The 16,820-nt window shown below is 50.7% G+C and overlaps 1 protein-coding gene across 5 annotated transcripts in view; it reads right to left on the reverse strand.

Annotated features, from left to right (window-relative positions):
• RUNX1 (RUNX family transcription factor 1) overlaps window positions 1–16,820 on the reverse strand; it is a 174,965-nt gene that overhangs the window by 63,748 nt on the left and 94,397 nt on the right. For all 5 annotated transcript variants that reach the window (XM_030020432.2, XM_030020429.2, XM_041124768.1 and 2 more), the window contains 2 exons: window positions 13,021–13,274; window positions 7,715–7,871 (listed from right to left, as the gene is read on the reverse strand). In XM_030020432.2, the coding sequence (XP_029876292.1) occupies window positions 7,715–7,871; window positions 13,021–13,274 (411 nt within the window). The remainder of the gene's footprint in view (window positions 1–7,714; window positions 7,872–13,020; window positions 13,275–16,820) is intronic.

A 16,820-nucleotide genomic window follows, 5' to 3' on the forward strand; every position in this document is an offset into this window, starting at 1 on the left:
TCCACTCTCTTCTCCAAGGACTGCTTTTGTATTTGAACCCATGATTTCTTCACCCCTCAAAGCCCTGTTCTCATCCTTTGCCTGATCGTCAGACTGGGAAAACCTTGGTATAACGGGTGTTGTGGCTTTTGGCAGATCCTATTCTGAGGCACCTTCATTTCATGGTGCATTGTCCTGTGAACCTAGAAATAGCCCTTTGAGACGTGGATTTTGTCTCAGTCTCTCTCCCTTTTTCCAGCATTGGCTTTCATTTGGGACCAGCCCAAGTCTGGCTACCTGTCTGGCCAGATGCTGACATACCTCAGTGCTCTGGCACGGTGCAGGAGCTGGGAACAAACATGTTCCTTGCCCTGTGGAATGATGAAGATGATGGCCCCTCGGCATGGCTGCAGGCAGAGGCACCAGGTACAGGGAACAAGGAAGGTGTGGGTTCACTGGGAGAGCAACGCGTTGCTCTGAATATGAAAGGCAAGGAGCATCAGCACCATTTTAGCAAGCGATGGACTTCCGCCTGCAGTGGCCTAAAGCAGGTGAACGCCAAAAGACAACCTGACAAGTCACTTCTTCAGTAGCTAGCTAAGCATGGGAGTGTGCACTGGGACTGTTTACTCTTGAGTTCATTTTCTTAGAGGAAGGACTCCTCCGTGCTGTCATTACACTAATGCAATGTGCATTGATTTCAGAGCTTGGAAGAGGTCTGGGGTCACTCGATGGATATCCATGCAGTCAGTGATGGGGGAGATAACACTGCCATTATGAACTTGGAACCTGCCAAGTTCCACCAGAGACAACTTTCCAACGTAGAGCAACCTCTGTGGCCTTAGATACGGACACAGCTTTGTTAGAGTTGTGGTGCATAAAGTCTAGCCTGTGGAAACTTTGTGGCCTTGCCAAAGCGTTTCCTTCAGTTCCTCCCTAAACTTCAGGGAACTGATGTGCATACACACCGCTCCAAGCACCGCCCCACTGAAGAGCTCTTATGGCACCAAGCCTTCGGAGCAGCTGCTTCCCTCCTCCTCGCCTCGGTCTCTAGAACTTCCTCCATCTGCCCCACGCGCTGCCTGCTCTGTCCCCGCGCCACACAGCAGGTAGCTCCCCTGTCCTCGGAGGGAATGGTAGGAAAGGGTGGAAGGACTTTAGGATAGTTCCTAGCAGCACACTTTGAGGCCAAAACCTGCTCCTGTGATAAAGGCTCACACAGGAATCCCAACCTGTGCTGAGAGGCAGCAGCTCTCAGAGGGGACGGGCAGGAGGAGCATCAATAGAGGAAGGAGGACAAGAGACAGAGATTGATGCAGGACAGAGATGAAGGGAATGAGGTTGATTTGGAGAGGCTGAGAAAGCGGTGTTGAAATAATATGATGGGAAAAACAGGGGAGAAGTAGGATGGGAGCAAAAGAGGTGGGGAGTCACACGGCATTAAGGTAATAGAAAAAGAGTGTCTATCTTTTTAGTGCTGCTAAAGGTTTTTTAGAAGGGAACAGAGACTGATTCAGACTGATGAGTGTTTATGCACATGACTATGCTGGAAAAGACTCTCCTGACAGCAGTTGTAAGCCACTGATTTGCAGCATCCTCACTCCTGCTAATCCTGAGTGAGCTGAGAAGAACTGCATGCCATAGGCTAGTTAGCTGAAGTTCACTAGCCAGCCCTGAAGCCAGGGTCCTAATCTGTCTCTCAGAATGATTTTATTTTGATGACAAAATAGTAGCTGTTATTTGAGTTGTAATACAGGTACATACATATATAGCTATATAGGTACACACAAAAATAAGTATTTCTTTACCAGAACTCAAGCAGCCTCTGAAGGAGGGCACACTAAAATAAAAAGCAAAATAAAAACAAAGAAAAAAAAAAAGAAGGGCAAACAGATCTCTTGAAACTATGTAACCTTTTCATCTAGAGAGGTACTTTGTTTTCCCTAAGCAGTATCTTGGTAAGCCCAACTCCTTTTATCACGGCAAAAAAAAAAAGAAAATGCTCAGAGGATAGCGTCTGCCTCATCTTCATCATTAGCCCGAGTTTCAAAAATGTACAAGCAGAGCTCTGCAGAACCAAAAAATAGATTTATTGTTATTGGACTGAGGGCAGTGGTTCAGCACTTGGCATGGCCACTGTTTACAGCAGTAATGCTCCCGGAGACAGGAAGTTCTCCAAATCGCTCTGCCATTATTTTTCTCCTGTTGACGCTTTCTGATCGAGAGTTTTTTTGCCCAGACGCAATTTTAAGTAACCCAGCAGAGAGTGTTTGGGAGCTGGCAAAGCCAGCCGTAGTCATGCTCAGCCTCACGGACCACATGATGTTTTCCGAGTCAAACCCCCGCGCAGAGCTGCATCATACATATACTTTCTTACACAATCAGCGATTCATGCAAACCCGGCTGCACGTAGCGAGTGTGTGCCGAAGACGACTTGGGCGGCACTGGCGTAATGAGAAAGTCTTCTCCCCTCCCCTCCTCCTGCCACTACGTCCCTGCCAAAGGCCCGCACAGAGGCAGCCGTCGTCCTGAAAGGGCTGGGTTTGCTGATCAATCTAACGTCAACCCAGGAAATTTGGCTTGAAATAGGCATCAGCTCCTCTGTACCAGTGCGGGGACTCTGCACGCTGAATTCTTCCACGGCTACTTGGTTTACACAGAAATCTCGATTAAAATTAATGACACGACTAAGCAACCCTAAGTCACTTAAAAATAAAATTACCGCTCCTGGCCTCTGTCTTTTAGAGAAAACACCACCATTCGGGCCAGACTGGAGGGAGAAGAGTCCTGTGACAAACACTGACCCTCTAATACACACCCAGGGTGAGGACCAGCGGTGTGGCCCCTTCCTTCAGCCGCTGCCCATGGACGGCAGGACCGGCAGCAGCAGCCCTGGGCAAGCAGCGTTGCAGATGCCCAGTTGTCCCACCCCAAAGGCCATGCCAGCCTTGGTGGTGCCCGACGCGATGGCAGGGCTGCAGGACGTCTCAAAGTTGCTGCCCATTTCTCTATGGCCAAACCACCCACCCGCTGGCCATAGCATCCTGCTAGTGCCTCATACTTATCAATCCGAAGTATAAATAAGTGGTTGTTTTTAAACTCTATCAATTGACTCTTTTTTTTTTTCAGTTTTGATTGCTGTTGGATTTCTTCTATTTTTGTCCAGTCTGGCAAGTGCGGCTCATTGTTACTCCAGTATCTGATACCGCATCCCCTGAAGCATTCCAATGGCTTGGACCAGGACCCAGCCGGCTGCTTAATACTGATTTTACAATCCTGTTGAATAGCATCCTCCTCTGTTTTGCACATACTTTTATAATTTTGAATGCGTTTCAGTAAAAAATAAAACAAATTTTAACAAAGTGCTCAAATAATGCAACCACAAGCTGAAGCTGCACAGAAGGAGCAGAATTCTGACTTCAGAAGACCAATAAAAGTAATTGGACTCAGAATCCAGGCCAGTAATTTCTGGGTTTGAAGTGTTTTTGAGATTCCAGCTTAAACTGATTTTTCTTCCCCAAAATTATACCCAGAAGGAAGAGTTCCGATGGCAGAAATTTCTGATTATGCTTGGTAATATCTCTCTCTTGTGTTCTCCTACCAGCTACACCTGTGAAAAAGGAGTACTTCTTTGGCTCTGTGGAAATTGAAAACTACCGCAAAACTTATTTGTGACTCTAATCCCGATAGCTAGTAGGAAATACATACGTAGGCTTAATTTTCAGTCCTTTCCAAGATGTAGTTTTTAAAAAGGCCTTGCTGGAAAGCTATCACGAAGCTCCAGCTCTCAGCTTTAGATTGAGATCTTATGCAGCAAGCCAAGACACTTCCCCATTAGCTACTATTATGATAACCTATTAATAATTATTTTCATCTGGAAAACATGTTTATTTGTTGGGGTTTTTTTAATGTTACGTTCTACAAAGAAGATAGTTACTGGGATTAATGATTCCATGAGGAAAATATGTAATGCTTACCGAGCCACGAAGCTTTCCCTCTCCAAAATAACTATTTATTTTTAATTTTATCCAATGAACTTCTATGGTGTCAGGCTTTTTGCATCAGATTTATTTCATCATAGTAACCTAAACCAGTTCATTATGCATTAAGAAAACAGGGTACTTCGCAGTAGCAGCATTTTGAAGTTTGAAGTGTTTATGAAGAGAGGGGGAAAAATAAAGATTAATTTTTTTTTAACCAGGTAATCAGGCAAGGGGGGCTGAGATTGGCTGAAGTTTTAAACTACATTTTTCTTTCAGAAATTACTTATTTGAGCTTACAAGCCAGACAGGCAGGTTTTCCCAGTAGCATTCTCAAACTAGGGTGAGGAATAGTAACTCTGGAGCCCAGCCAATTCCAATGTAAATCTGTTTTGTTCAGGAAAGCGAGCCAAATTGCTTTTATACAACATCTCGATGTTTTGGGCGACCTGTAATATTCTCAGCTCCCATTCTGGGTGTCAAGCAAATCAAGTGCTTTTTTTTTTTTTTTTGTAATTCTGAATGACAGACACAGGCAGAGCAACATGGGGCAACCGCTTGCTGTTAGATACGAAACGAACGCGGAAACACAGTTTAGTTCTTTAAGCTTTGGCCAATGTTTGGCTGGCACATCGGCTCTGACCAACAGGCAGGATCAGACCTCCAAATGGGGGGAATTGCTGTTACTCTCCCACGGTCAGCACAGAGACACTTATTCACTGAGATGAAAATGTGGGCAATAATCTTAGATTTGAAACAGCCATCAGACTGTCTTGCTAGATTTCATTTAAAGCCCACAGAAGAAAATTTAAACTATTTATTAAGAATGCCAAGAATGACAATTTCCTGCTCTCTTAGAAGGGAGAGAGCGGTGGCTTGCCATCGGTTCGGCAAGGCTTTTAATGGGGATGGTCACACCTGGGCGATAACCAATGCACAGGGAACTGTCACCGGTTGAAGCCGTTCCTTATTCTCCGGCAGGGATTTTAAATCACACGAGGTACACAAAGAGCGTCCACTCTGACTGTAACCAACGTGAACTTTCAATCACTGTTCACATAATACTCCTGGCATTGCATTATCACTGGTGGCAACTGAACTTATTCAAACTCAAATATTACACAGCAAACAAAGTTTCGGTTAATTTTCCTCTAGCGAAGTATCAAAGGAAGCAATGCCCTTTGAAGCAGCTACCTTATGCTTTAGGCTTTATACAAATTCAACAGAACAGCACCTCAGAAATCCTGTACCAAATGCAAACAATCCCCACCTTTGGAAAACAATCCACTGTTCGAGAAGTAAACAAAAGCATACATTAGTCACTTGCTCCAAAGATGGGCAGCCAATCGAGGTGATGAGATTTAACCTCGAAGACTGACTAATAGCATGCAGCGTTCCCAAATCACTCCATTGCTTAAAGGATCCCAAGCACCCGAATATCATACGACATACAAGGTTTATGTCTGTGCACGAGTGACTGGCCACTAGCAACTGCTTATGGCAGGGTAAGGGGCTCAACGACGCTCCCCACCAAGCTTTTTGTATGAATAGGGACTATTCTCTCTCAGCCGCTGGATTTTGACCTTGAAACTCACACACTTCACTGTTATGATTTCTAGCTTCATTACCATGGCCAGGAACTGAACTACAGGTTTGTTTTTATTAGCTTCTCTGCCACTTTGCCAGCTATTCATTTGAATCTTCTAAACAGTCATCTCTGAATCATAATGCAAATTCCATTTACTGAAAAGGTGGTACCTTTAATATAACAAATGAACATGTTTAATGACTGATACTTTTAGACATTACAGCATCTCTCATGTTTTCAGTAAATGGATATAATTTTCTCTGCATTACCCTATTATTATTCTTTGCTAGCATTACGAAGCTACGTTCTCAGCTGCGGGTGTTTTCCACCAAATGCATTTTGAAGACAGCCCAAACAACACGATTTAAAAGACATCTCCCTCTGTATCCTCAGCTAAAAATGCTGCAGGATACAGAGGGACTGGATTGGTATTTTATTCTTAAAACATATTTACTGCTTGCACGTATGTTTCAACAGGGCCATGTTCTTCCACAATTGCTGACTGTATTTATACTGGAAGAATATCTACAGATGCATTTCACTTCAAAGGCAAATAAAGGCTGTTGTGTATAATCAGGGTAACTTCCTCGGTCTGAAGCCTGACCCATCTCCCATTTGGAATAAAACATTTTGAGAGTGAGCGAGCGAGCGAGCAGAAATGGCTCAGCTTTGTAACTCTCCCGAAGCATGCTCATAACTCTGTTCATGTTCGTAAGAACCATGCATGCAACCACGCATCAGGAGATGGCTCGGATGCTCACATGGGGAAAGGGGGAGGGGAAAATGGTGAGGAGGGGTCAGCGAGCCCCGTGTACTCAATTTGGTTCAGAGAGACACCATCGCACAAATTGTTCAAAAAGGTAGTAAACAGAAACCTACTTAAGACACTATCATTTTGATTTGTGAGTGTTACAGCACGGCATCGTCCCTATAAATAACACTGCTGTGTTTGGAACACCGTAATGTTACGTTCCGATTTTACTTAAGGATACGAATGAAACAGAAGAAAACCACATAAGTTAAGTAAATATCACATGAAGTCACATGGAAGATGCCACCGCTTTTCATTCTTGACCTTAAAAGAGAGAGGCTGATCTTTTTTCCGAGCTTTTTCTGAGCAACAGTTCACCGGCTTCTCTCCTGTGGGTTTTACTGAACCTCCCCGACCCACGCAAAGGGACTCCACTCACAGCAACAAGGGTAGTAATGCAAAAGGAGCGCTTAAAATAATCTTATAATAGAAAGGTAAACATGATTGCTTGGAATTTATGGGGTTTAAGATTATGGACTGGAGCCAAAGAGTGAAGCTGTGAAGGGTCCTTCTTTTGATTTTACGGGCTTTTGGATCAAGCTTTGCACACCTGCCCACTCACATGCGACGTGAGCCGCACGTGTCAGGTACTACTTGCAGCTTCCTAACAACATTTTTATATAGTTCTAGTCTAAGTCAGCTTTGACTCTTATTTGTTATTTATACTCATAAGGCCTTTTGATTTACATACTAGTAATTACTGGTTAGCACAGAGATACAGCAAGTCAGATATTAAGCTCATCTCTTCTGTTCTGGTCTACTCTATCCACTTTGCAATAATAACAGGACTACTGCATATTGTTCTACATCTATTTCAGAGAAAGAAAGGTCAGAAAAAGCGCCCTGTGCCTTCACCAGGTCATGATGAACCCGGAAAATTTTTAGATCTATGCAGGAATTACTTGTCATTTCAGGTTGACTCGCTCTGTTACAGGGACCAACTCTTGCCGAGAGTCCTGGGAGCCCCAAGACGGTCATGAGTCTTTACACAAGCTGAAAATTCTCATTTTAAAATGAAAATATGCTATTTAAACTTAAATGTGGGTAATATTGTGCTGTTATAAATTTGATGGGGCAGCTTCCAGAGTCAAAATGTGACTTGCTGTCTATGTGATATTTTCTTTTTAAATGAGATTTTACTGTTTAAAAACTGAAGTAACAGGGAGGACGGGCTAGGATAAAACAAGGAAAAACATACAGCTAATCCTGTGCCTTTGGCATCGGCCTATGCCAGTTTTTGCATCATTCCCTGCTGCAGAAAACTCGATAGACGTTGTCTTCAAATTCCCTTCACGTAACCAGAACTTGACATAACTGGTGAACGTGACCAAAGTGTAGTTGAGAACAAACACATACCTCTTCCACTTCTACCCACGAATCGGAGGTCGTTGAACCTTGCTACTTGGTTTTTCATGGCAGCTGTGGCGTTTCTGAGTTCTGCAGAGTAGTTTTCATCGTTCCCAGCCATCACTGTTACCAGCGTCCCATCGGGCACGTCTCCCAGGGCCACCACCTATGAAATCAAGGAGCAGAAGCCTTAGCTTCCTTACGTGGCATTTAATTTGGGGCACAGAAGATCAACAAGTAACATGATAAAATAGGAAAAAGCAGCAACAGCAAAAATCTATGTAGACTAAGAAGCTGTTTGGGGACAACAGGAATTGCTTCCATTCCTAGTTTGCAGAGCTACAGAAAAATTTTTACATGGATGCACCTCTGAAATATACAGCATAATGTGTACTCCGACATGAAAAATACATGAAATAAGCTTTCCAAAATATACTTCTGTAATTGTCAATAAATAAATTCAAGTAACAGGAACTGATTCTGGCCTGATGTACATCAGTAGCATTATGTTTAAGCTACAGTAGTGTCAGCACAATGATAGAAATGTAAAATTCAAGAGAAAACAAAACCGAGCCAATCATCTCATGGACACAGAGGGTCAGAGTCCCCGCAGCTGCACCAGTTCCCTATCTTTTCCTCCCACCGCTCCAAACAGAGCTGTCCCAGCATAAATTCAGAGTAAGTCCATGGAAAAGCAGGCCTCAACTGAATGTTTAATCACAACTTACTGAACAATTTCTTTTTTTCCTTTAGAAGCACGGAAGCAAATCATTGACTTAAGACCTCACCCGCAACCTGATGGATGGAAATTGTGATCTGAACTAATGAAATCTGCAATCGCTCAGACAAAGCTTTCACCTGGTCTGAAATGTTTGCGCTGTAGCTCCTTGGTGCCAGCATCTACCAAACAAATATTTAGGAACACAGGATCGCTGCGTTTTTGATGCAATGTGCTGAGAGTTACATAGATTTCTACCCTTAAATTTTCTGACTTGTATCTACAATGTTCACACTGGTTAAATGACAAAAAAATTCATTTTATCTTATCTTCTTGAGCAGGACTGAATTCTCAAAGCAATTTTACCCTGCTACAATCGAATGGATGTCTGATGTGTCTCTTGGTTTACTCTGGAAAAAGTAAGATCTTGAATTAGGTCCCCTATTATGCTTTTTTAGATCCCGTTGCTGTTCCCCCAATCGAGTCTACAGTAGCAACCTCAGGACTACTACCAAAGAGAAAGAAAAGAGAGGAAAAAAAAATCTAGCTAGTTTTTATTTCCTCTTTTACACATTCTAAGAGGAAGTAGTCCTGCATCATGTCCTCTGAGTTGCAGCTCGCTATTTTTCCTTCCTGTTAGCATTTTCTAGCTTATGTCCATGCAGTTATAATTGTCTGAAACTTGTCACAGCCCAGTCTTATTTCTATTAGTTCCTAATCACACTTGTTCTTTCCAAACAGGATCAGTGGCTCCTTTATTTGATCTGTCTCTGATGCTTATTCCCCAGCTGTAGCTACCTCCCATAATATGAGAGAGGTCTCCTGTCTCAGGTATTTCACAGCCTTTCCTTCTATAGGAGGCTGCGTTTCTCACTTCAGTGCTCTCCCATTTGTCACCGATAACCCTTATTTTCACTTCCACATGCAAAGTTAAGATCACTGTGTCAAAATTCCCTCTTTATGTATCTTTTTCAACTTCCTCTTTCCCACTCCTCTGCGGCCCAGGCTTTTGGTTTTTTGTTCTCCTCTGTGTGCCGTAATGCATTTCTGTGGCCTGTGCTATGCTCAGCATTGCACTTTTCAAATTTCCCTGATCTTGGCATAAATTAGTCCCTGCTTGAAACATTTAAGCTAGGAAGTCTTCTTGCACAGCTTTGTGTCATGAGGCATGCTGGCTCACAAGATCAACAACTGTGAACCCAGCATGCTCACCCAGTTCTTAAAAAGTTACCGTAAAACCTTAATGCATGCACATATATTAAAGGCACAAGAAAAGGAAAGGGGAAAATTGGGGCATTACCCTCCTCTCCCTGCGATGCAAAGGTTTACATGTTCATTTAAGGAAATACATGCTAGCATTTTAAGGAATGAAAAACCTTTGTGAATCCAGGGTCAGTTGTCTCTTACAGGACAAATATTTTAAATCACCATTTTCAAATTACACTGAAGGTAACCTCAGTGATAAGACAGGTGAAGAAAATATTAGAAACAAGTATAAAAATTACACAGCCCAGAAAAGAAACTAGAGTTAAAAGTCACACACAATAGAAACAGAAATACAAACATTTACATTAGAAAAAAGACTAAACAGATAAGTTGGGACTTGCTGACTGGAGTTATCTAGTACTTTGTTGTACTCTTCAGCTCTTAAAAATATGTATTTCCAGAGAAATGAGAAGAGTATCAGAGTGCAGTGCTGCCGGGTATCTAAATTACCTACTTCTGCTGCATCAATCAAACCAAATTGGCCTTTTAAATTAAGATCTAGATCCTTTCTTAACAGCGTTTCGACAACGAATCTATACGGCACCTTATTAGAGTTATTAGGTATTATTTTCTAAGTTTCTCTGAATCATTCTTTATTTTAGACAAAAAAAAACAAACATGGAAATGACAATTTTGGTTTGAAACAATATCCTGATCCTAAAGATCAAACATCATGAGTAAATTTTTCTAAGGAAACATGATGAGAAAAATCTCTGTCTCTCTCTTTTTATTGATGCAACGGTTGTTAGCAAACACTTGCTAAAACTCCGCTCTTTTTTGTCAGATGCAAATAAAATATTGGCAGCACAGGAATGATCTGAACTGAAATTTCTAGCTCCTGGTCCAAATGATCTTAAAAATTACGACTTTAAAATATGCCTTTGAGAACATTCAATATTTAGTATAAAACCAGTGAGATTGTTTTATAGGTGGCAAGCTATTTCAGGACTCATTTCTAAGCGGTCCACGGAGGGACTGTTTGGGGGGGACGACGAGGAGCACCGAGCCCCCCGGCAAGCAGGTGCCTCCCAGCACAACATTTCAAGAGCTCATCAGGAAACCCTCTCCTGGTTTGTGGTTTGGGTTTTTGGGTTTTGGTTTTGGTTTTTGTTTTTGTTTTTGTTTTTGTTTTTTTTTTGGTTGCGTATTTCTAGGTTAAACTATCTCAGTGTTACAAACACTTGCTTTCGTCTGTTTGGAGAACCTGACCCTCTACACTGTTTGCAGAAGTTGGGAGCGGGCTTGCTCGTTAAAACGGAGGGCTGCTCTACCTGCGGCCGGGGGGGCCGGGGGGGGACCGCGGAACGAGAGCGGCGTTGGGTATCTCTCGAAACCAGCCCCCGGGGTTTGTTTTCCGCGGGCGGTTTTCACATAAGCAGGACAGCCGCCTGCCGCCAGAAGCCCCCCCTGCCCGGGGAGGCGAGGGGGGAGCGGGGCCCCGGTCGCTGCCGGACCCCGCGGCTCCCGGCATCTCGGCACCGGGGCGAGCCGGGGCCGGGCGACGGCACCGCTCTCTGCCGGCGGCTTGGGCGGTCGGGCAGGAGCGGGAAGAGCCGCCTCTTGTCGTGTCGTGCCCCCCCCCCGCCCTCCCTCCGCTCCCGCCGGGAGATGAGCGGGGCTGAGAGCACGCCCCGGGCACGGTCACGCGTGGCACGGCGGGGAGCCGCCGCGGTGGCCACCGGCCGCAGGGGACCCCCGGGAGAAACATCGGCCGCGTTTGGGGACTTCGCTTATCTCCCTTGCCGGCGGGGCGGAGCGGGTTTTCACGCCTGTTCCACACCGTAACTCTGCCTTCCAGGAGGAGAGCTTCCCGAGTAATTAGCAGCAGTTGCCTAGTGCGTGGGTGACAGTATAATAATTAATCTAAATGTGCGAATTTAGGAACTGACCCTGCCGATTAGTTCCTCCTTTTCCCCAGACTCATATATGCGTAAATTAAGACGACTCTCCAGACATCATAAAACTTTTCCCTAAAGCCGCCTCCTCAGCAGGATTTCCCGAAGCTCTGGGAGCTGAACTGATTCCCTTCTCCCTCTTTTCTCTTCCCCCCAAAAGCCATCGGAAAGACTCGGGTCTGGTCGCCTTCCAAAAAGTTGTACTGAGGCCGTCGGACTCTAGCAGTGACCGAACTTTACAGATCCCGATCCTGAATCTAACCCCGGGGCTCCTAGAGAGCCGCATGTCTTCGCGGCTCCCGCCTCGGAGAAGAGGATAACGAGAATAATTACCTTTTCCTTTCCTTTCCCTGCTCGGAAGCGTATCTACATCAGTAGCAAGAAAAACCAGCGCATTCAAGAAGTCAGCGACAGACCCAGGTCAAAAAAGAGCGTGCCCAAGGCGGGGGGATGAATTTCGCTTGAACCCGGGTAACGGGAAGGCAGGCCGGCCAAGGGAGGAAAGCGCAGCTTGCTTTCTGCAGGGCTCTGGAAACAGGACAAGTCCAAGCGGCCGCAGGGTCTGCCCAGGGTAGGCCCCGACATTTACTATTATAAAAAACAGCCCCCCAAAAAGGAAAGATGTGGGTTTTTTTCCGAAGAGCGCCTGGCAGCCTGACGGGGGGAAGCCCGACACCTCCGGAGCGGGGCCGGCCGGTGCCGCCGGGCGCTGGCTGCGGCGGGTTCGCGGCGGCGGGCGGGTGTCCCCCGGCCGTGGCAGCCCCGGCAGGGCGCTCCGCCGCGGGGCTGCCTGCAGAGGGACCCGCTCTGGGCGGCTTCTGGGGGAGCCCGGGGCTCCTGCAGTGCCGGGACGCCTGCATCCGTCTGCAACGGGCTGCGCCGGCATCTGGTCCCCAGGGCTGCCAAACTCCTCGGGTCTGGCCTTTTTTTTTCTCTTTCTTTTTTTTTTTTTTTTTTTTTTTTCCTCCCTTGAGCAGAGCCGCCTCTCACTACCAGAGTTCTGAATGGGCCGAAGAGGGAGGCAGCGGCTGGAGGGAGCCTGCCCGGCCCATCGCATGCCCCAGCTGCCGCCGCTCGCTCCTGCCCGGAGCCCGGGCGAGAGCCGCTCCCGCTCGCCCCGCGCCCTCCCGCGCCGTCGCTAGTGGCAGCGACGGCGGAGGGAAGGATGGAAGGAGGGACGGAAGGAGGCGCGGGGTCGGCTGCGACGCACCGCCGGCCCCGACGCGGCCTCCCCGGCGGGGCGAGCCGGGGCCCGGTCCGGGCGCGGGTCCGAGCGCCCCGTCCCCCCCCCCCCCCCTCCGCCGGCGGCGGGGCGCGCAGCCCGCCCTCCCTTCCCTTCCCTTTCCCTCCCCTCCCCTTCCCTTCCCCTGCCTGCCGGGCCAGCCCGCCGCCCCTGCCGCCCAAGAAGCGCGATTTTCGGGAGCCGGCAGACGTACCTTGAAGGCGATGGGCAGCGTCTTGTTGCAGCGCCAGTGGGTGGGCAGCACGGAGCAGAGGAAGTTGGGGCTGTCCGTGCGCACCAGCTCCCCGGGGTGATCCGCCAGGACCTCCACCATGCTGCGGTCGGCGCTGCGCAGCTTCCCCGGCAGGGCGCCGCTGTGCTCGGCGCCGGGCAGCGGCAGCGGCTCGGTCATCTTCCCCGGGCTCAGCGTGGTGGAGGGCGGCGTGAAGCGGCGGCTGGTGCTGGTATCTACGGGGATACGCATCACAACAAGCCTTTTGAGTGAAAGACCTCCACAGAGTTTTTACAAAACAGCGAAACGAGCGTAACTCTTCAGCGATCTGCTCTCTGGGGACCAACATAAACGGATACAGGCTGAGGACCCGGGGGAAACTTGTTTCTACGCCAGTCCCCAAAGTTAATTTTTTGCTGAAGGCGGCTGAGATAGCGAGCACGCCGAGACTTAACTCTTGGCTTCCTGGCGCGGCGGAACAGATCACGTTAATCCGATAAGCGAAAGGGTCGTCCGTGCGGGGCTTTACCGCGACGCCTGTGCATCTAGTCTGCGGCCGTGACGCCAAAAGTTACCGGGGGGGAAAGCTCCTTCCAAACTCCCAAGCACGGTGTCAAAAATTAGGCAAATCAAATACAAGACGCGGTCAGAAACGCATGCAAAGCCTGGGCTTCCCAGAGAGTCAGTTGCCTATCAGTTTCTTCCAGGTGATTTCTCTACAGTCCCAAGAGAAAACAAAACACATCAGCGTCTTCCGTAGGCAAAAATCGCTTTTTAAGAGAGGGAAATTCGGGGTCAGTCTTCAGAGAAGGCAGTACGCGAGCTAGACTTTCTGACCAAAGGTCAGCTGGCTACAACTGTATATATATTTTCACGTACACACACGCACGCACACACACATATACTGTACTTCATAAAATATTTACAATATAATCTGTAGAGAATTTAAACACAACAGGAATCCATTAATGTTCTCTGCGAGATTTTTTTTAAGCAGCCTTGAAAATCAGCTTCAGTAGTTTGGTTCGCGTTGCTCTAAGAGTACTCGTGTCATGACCTTTCAATCATTCTTGCGCAAAAAGAAAAAAAGAAAAGAAAAAAGAAAAGCTCAGTGCATGGCATTCAAGCTTTAAATCTCTATCTTTGTACTTGTCTTTGGTATAACGTCTTTCATCAACTTAGAGAAAGGTCACAGCCGATCGCAAGCTCTGAGGCTAAGAGGTCCACAGCTGAAAACTTGGGTTTGGGGATGTTGGTTAAATTGTGGGTTCTCTGTGGTTTTGCGTGTGCAACAGCGCTCTCTCTCTCTCACTCACGTCCTCCTCAGCAGTCAAACCAACAGTCTGCAACAACTTCGGCAGTCATTGCCAATTCTTTTTTTTTTTTTTTTTTTTTTCGGTATCTGAGGCAGTCTTCCTCTAATTCGGCCACAGGAACCGGCTGCTTAACAATATTTTAACCGCAGCAGGTGGAAGCCTGCTTTCGGAAACATGACTTTTCTCTCGGCCGCCTCCAGCCAGCGGGATGGATACTGCCAGCCTGCACGGAGAGCCCCCACGCACACGCACACACTGAAAACCAAAAGCAACCAACCAGCATCAATAAAAAAAAAACGATTAAGGAAAAAAAAAACCCACAACCCAAACCCCACTACTTTTGAACGAGTGAAAGCTTTCCTTCCGCAAAAGAGGAGGTGGCGGCGGGCGCGGGTGGAGGAGCCGCTGACCCCCACGGAGAGAGACGGAAAGGACCGGGGAAGATCAAACCCCCGAAGTTGCCAGCCAGGGTTAGAAGTGACAGCCTCCAGCCCAGACGACCGCTCAGAGACAGCGCATTTCCACAGCGGAGAGCTCTCCGGTCTTCACGTGAGCCGCGGGGAACGTAGGCTTCCTGCCGGCCGGCCGCCCACGGCGCCGGGGCTCCGCCGGGCCGGGCCGGGCCGGGCCGGGCCAGGCCCTGCCGCTCCGCTCCGCGCCCCGCCGCGCCGCGCTGGGCTGGGGTCCGCGCCGCCCGCCCGGCGCCCCGCCGCCCCGCGCCCGCCGCCGCCGCCGCCGCCGGGATGAATGGAGGTGGCCGGGAGCGGGTTGGCTGCGGCGGGCGGAGTGCGGAGGAATGTCATTCCCCCGGCTGCTTTGCATACGGGGAGGGCGCCGGCCAATCACAGCCCTTTCCGGGAGCAGCCAGGGCGCGGCCGCGGGCCAGGGGCTCCTGGAATTGGCGCGCCCGCCGCCGCCGCTACTGTGGGGCGCGGGGGGTGAGCGCCGGGTCGGCGGGACGCCGCGGACACCGCAACCGCGCACAGGCGCACCCAGGGGAGGGCCGCGGGCTGCCGCTGCCCGAGCCCACCGCAAAGGCGCTGGCAGCGGGGCCCGCCGCAGCCATGTGCAGGGCGCTCCGCGCCTGCGGTTTGCCGGGGGGTGGTTAGGGCAGACCGAGCGGCGCGACCCCCGGCTCTGCCTGCCTCCGGCGCAGGTCCCGCTTGCCCTTCACTTAGGGACCACCCGCCCCCGAGGAACGGCTGGTGCCCGCAAGGTGACCGCAGCGCCGCGGACGCCGCCCCGGCACGCATCGGCGCCCCTTCCCCCCAGTCCTCTCCCCGGGGCGAGCTCCCGGCGGGGTTCGCTCCGGGGCGTTTCCTCCCTGCGGAGGGGGTCGCAGCCGCACAGCCGGCCGCCGCCCGGACCGGCAGCCCCCGAGGCAACCGCCGCCGGGCTAGCGTCTCCCGCCCGCCCGCCCCGCTGCTTCCCGCCCCCGCGGACAAGGACGCGGCCCCGAGGGGCGCCCATCGCCGCTCGACAGGTCGGGGCGGCCGCCGGGACCCCAGCCGGGGGACATTCCCCGCCCCGCCCCCGGCACAGCCCGGCCACCGGCCGGGCCTGCCGGCAGCACCGCCGGGGTCAAGGCCGGGCCGGCGGGCGGGCAGCGCCGCACAGGCAGCAGCGGGCCGCCGGCGCCTGACCCGCCAGCCGGCCTGGGCCCGCGGAGCCGGTAGCGAGAATGCTGGGTGGAGGCGTGGCTGTCTTTTCGGGCTGGGTTGGGGTTGGTTTTTTTGGTTTTGGTGGTTTTCTTTCTTTTTTCTTTTATTTTTTTGCTGCTGGTCGCGAATGTCGTGGGCTCGCCGCTGGCGTAACCCAGCCTGGGAACGTGGCGATCACGACCCGCTGCCGCCGTCGCGGCGGAGCCGCCGCCCGTCCCCGCCGCGCTCCCGGCACGGGCTGGGGGTTCCTCCGTGATATTTCACCCCCCTCGTTCTCCCGTGTCTCCTCTCCCGGCCGCGGTCCCGCCGTGTGCCCGCCGCCTCCCCGCCGGCACGGCCGCCCCTCCCCACGGCCACCCGCGGGACGCCGCCTCCTCCACCGCCCCCGCCAGCTCAGCAGCAGCGGCGGCGGCCGGCCGCGCTCCCCCGGGGCCGGGCGGGCTTTGAAGGGGAGCGACAGCAGCTGCGGCGGGCTGGGTGGGAGTGCGTGCGTGGGGTGGGCGCGGCCGCGGAGGGGACACCAACCGGGACCGCCTCCCGCCGCGGGCAGCCGGGCTCGGGAAGGGCCGCGGGGAGCGGGCCGGGGCCGCTGCCCGCCGCCGGGCCTTACGCAAGGCGGCGGCGGCGGCCCCGGGGGCGGCCCTCGGTGCAGCTCCGCGGCGGGGCCGGCAGAGGGGGCCCGCCGCCCGCCGTCGGCCCGGCGGAGGGGAGCCGGGGTGGGCGGGGGGGCCGCGGGGCGACCCCCGGGGAGGACGGCAGCTGCCTGCTAGGCCCGCGGCGGCCAGCGCCGCCCGTCCCCGCCAGA

Source organism: Aquila chrysaetos, chromosome 7 (assembly GCF_900496995.4).
Source record: "Aquila chrysaetos chrysaetos chromosome 7, bAquChr1.4, whole genome shotgun sequence".
In the NCBI taxonomy this organism is placed as follows: domain Eukaryota; kingdom Metazoa; phylum Chordata; class Aves; order Accipitriformes; family Accipitridae; genus Aquila; species Aquila chrysaetos.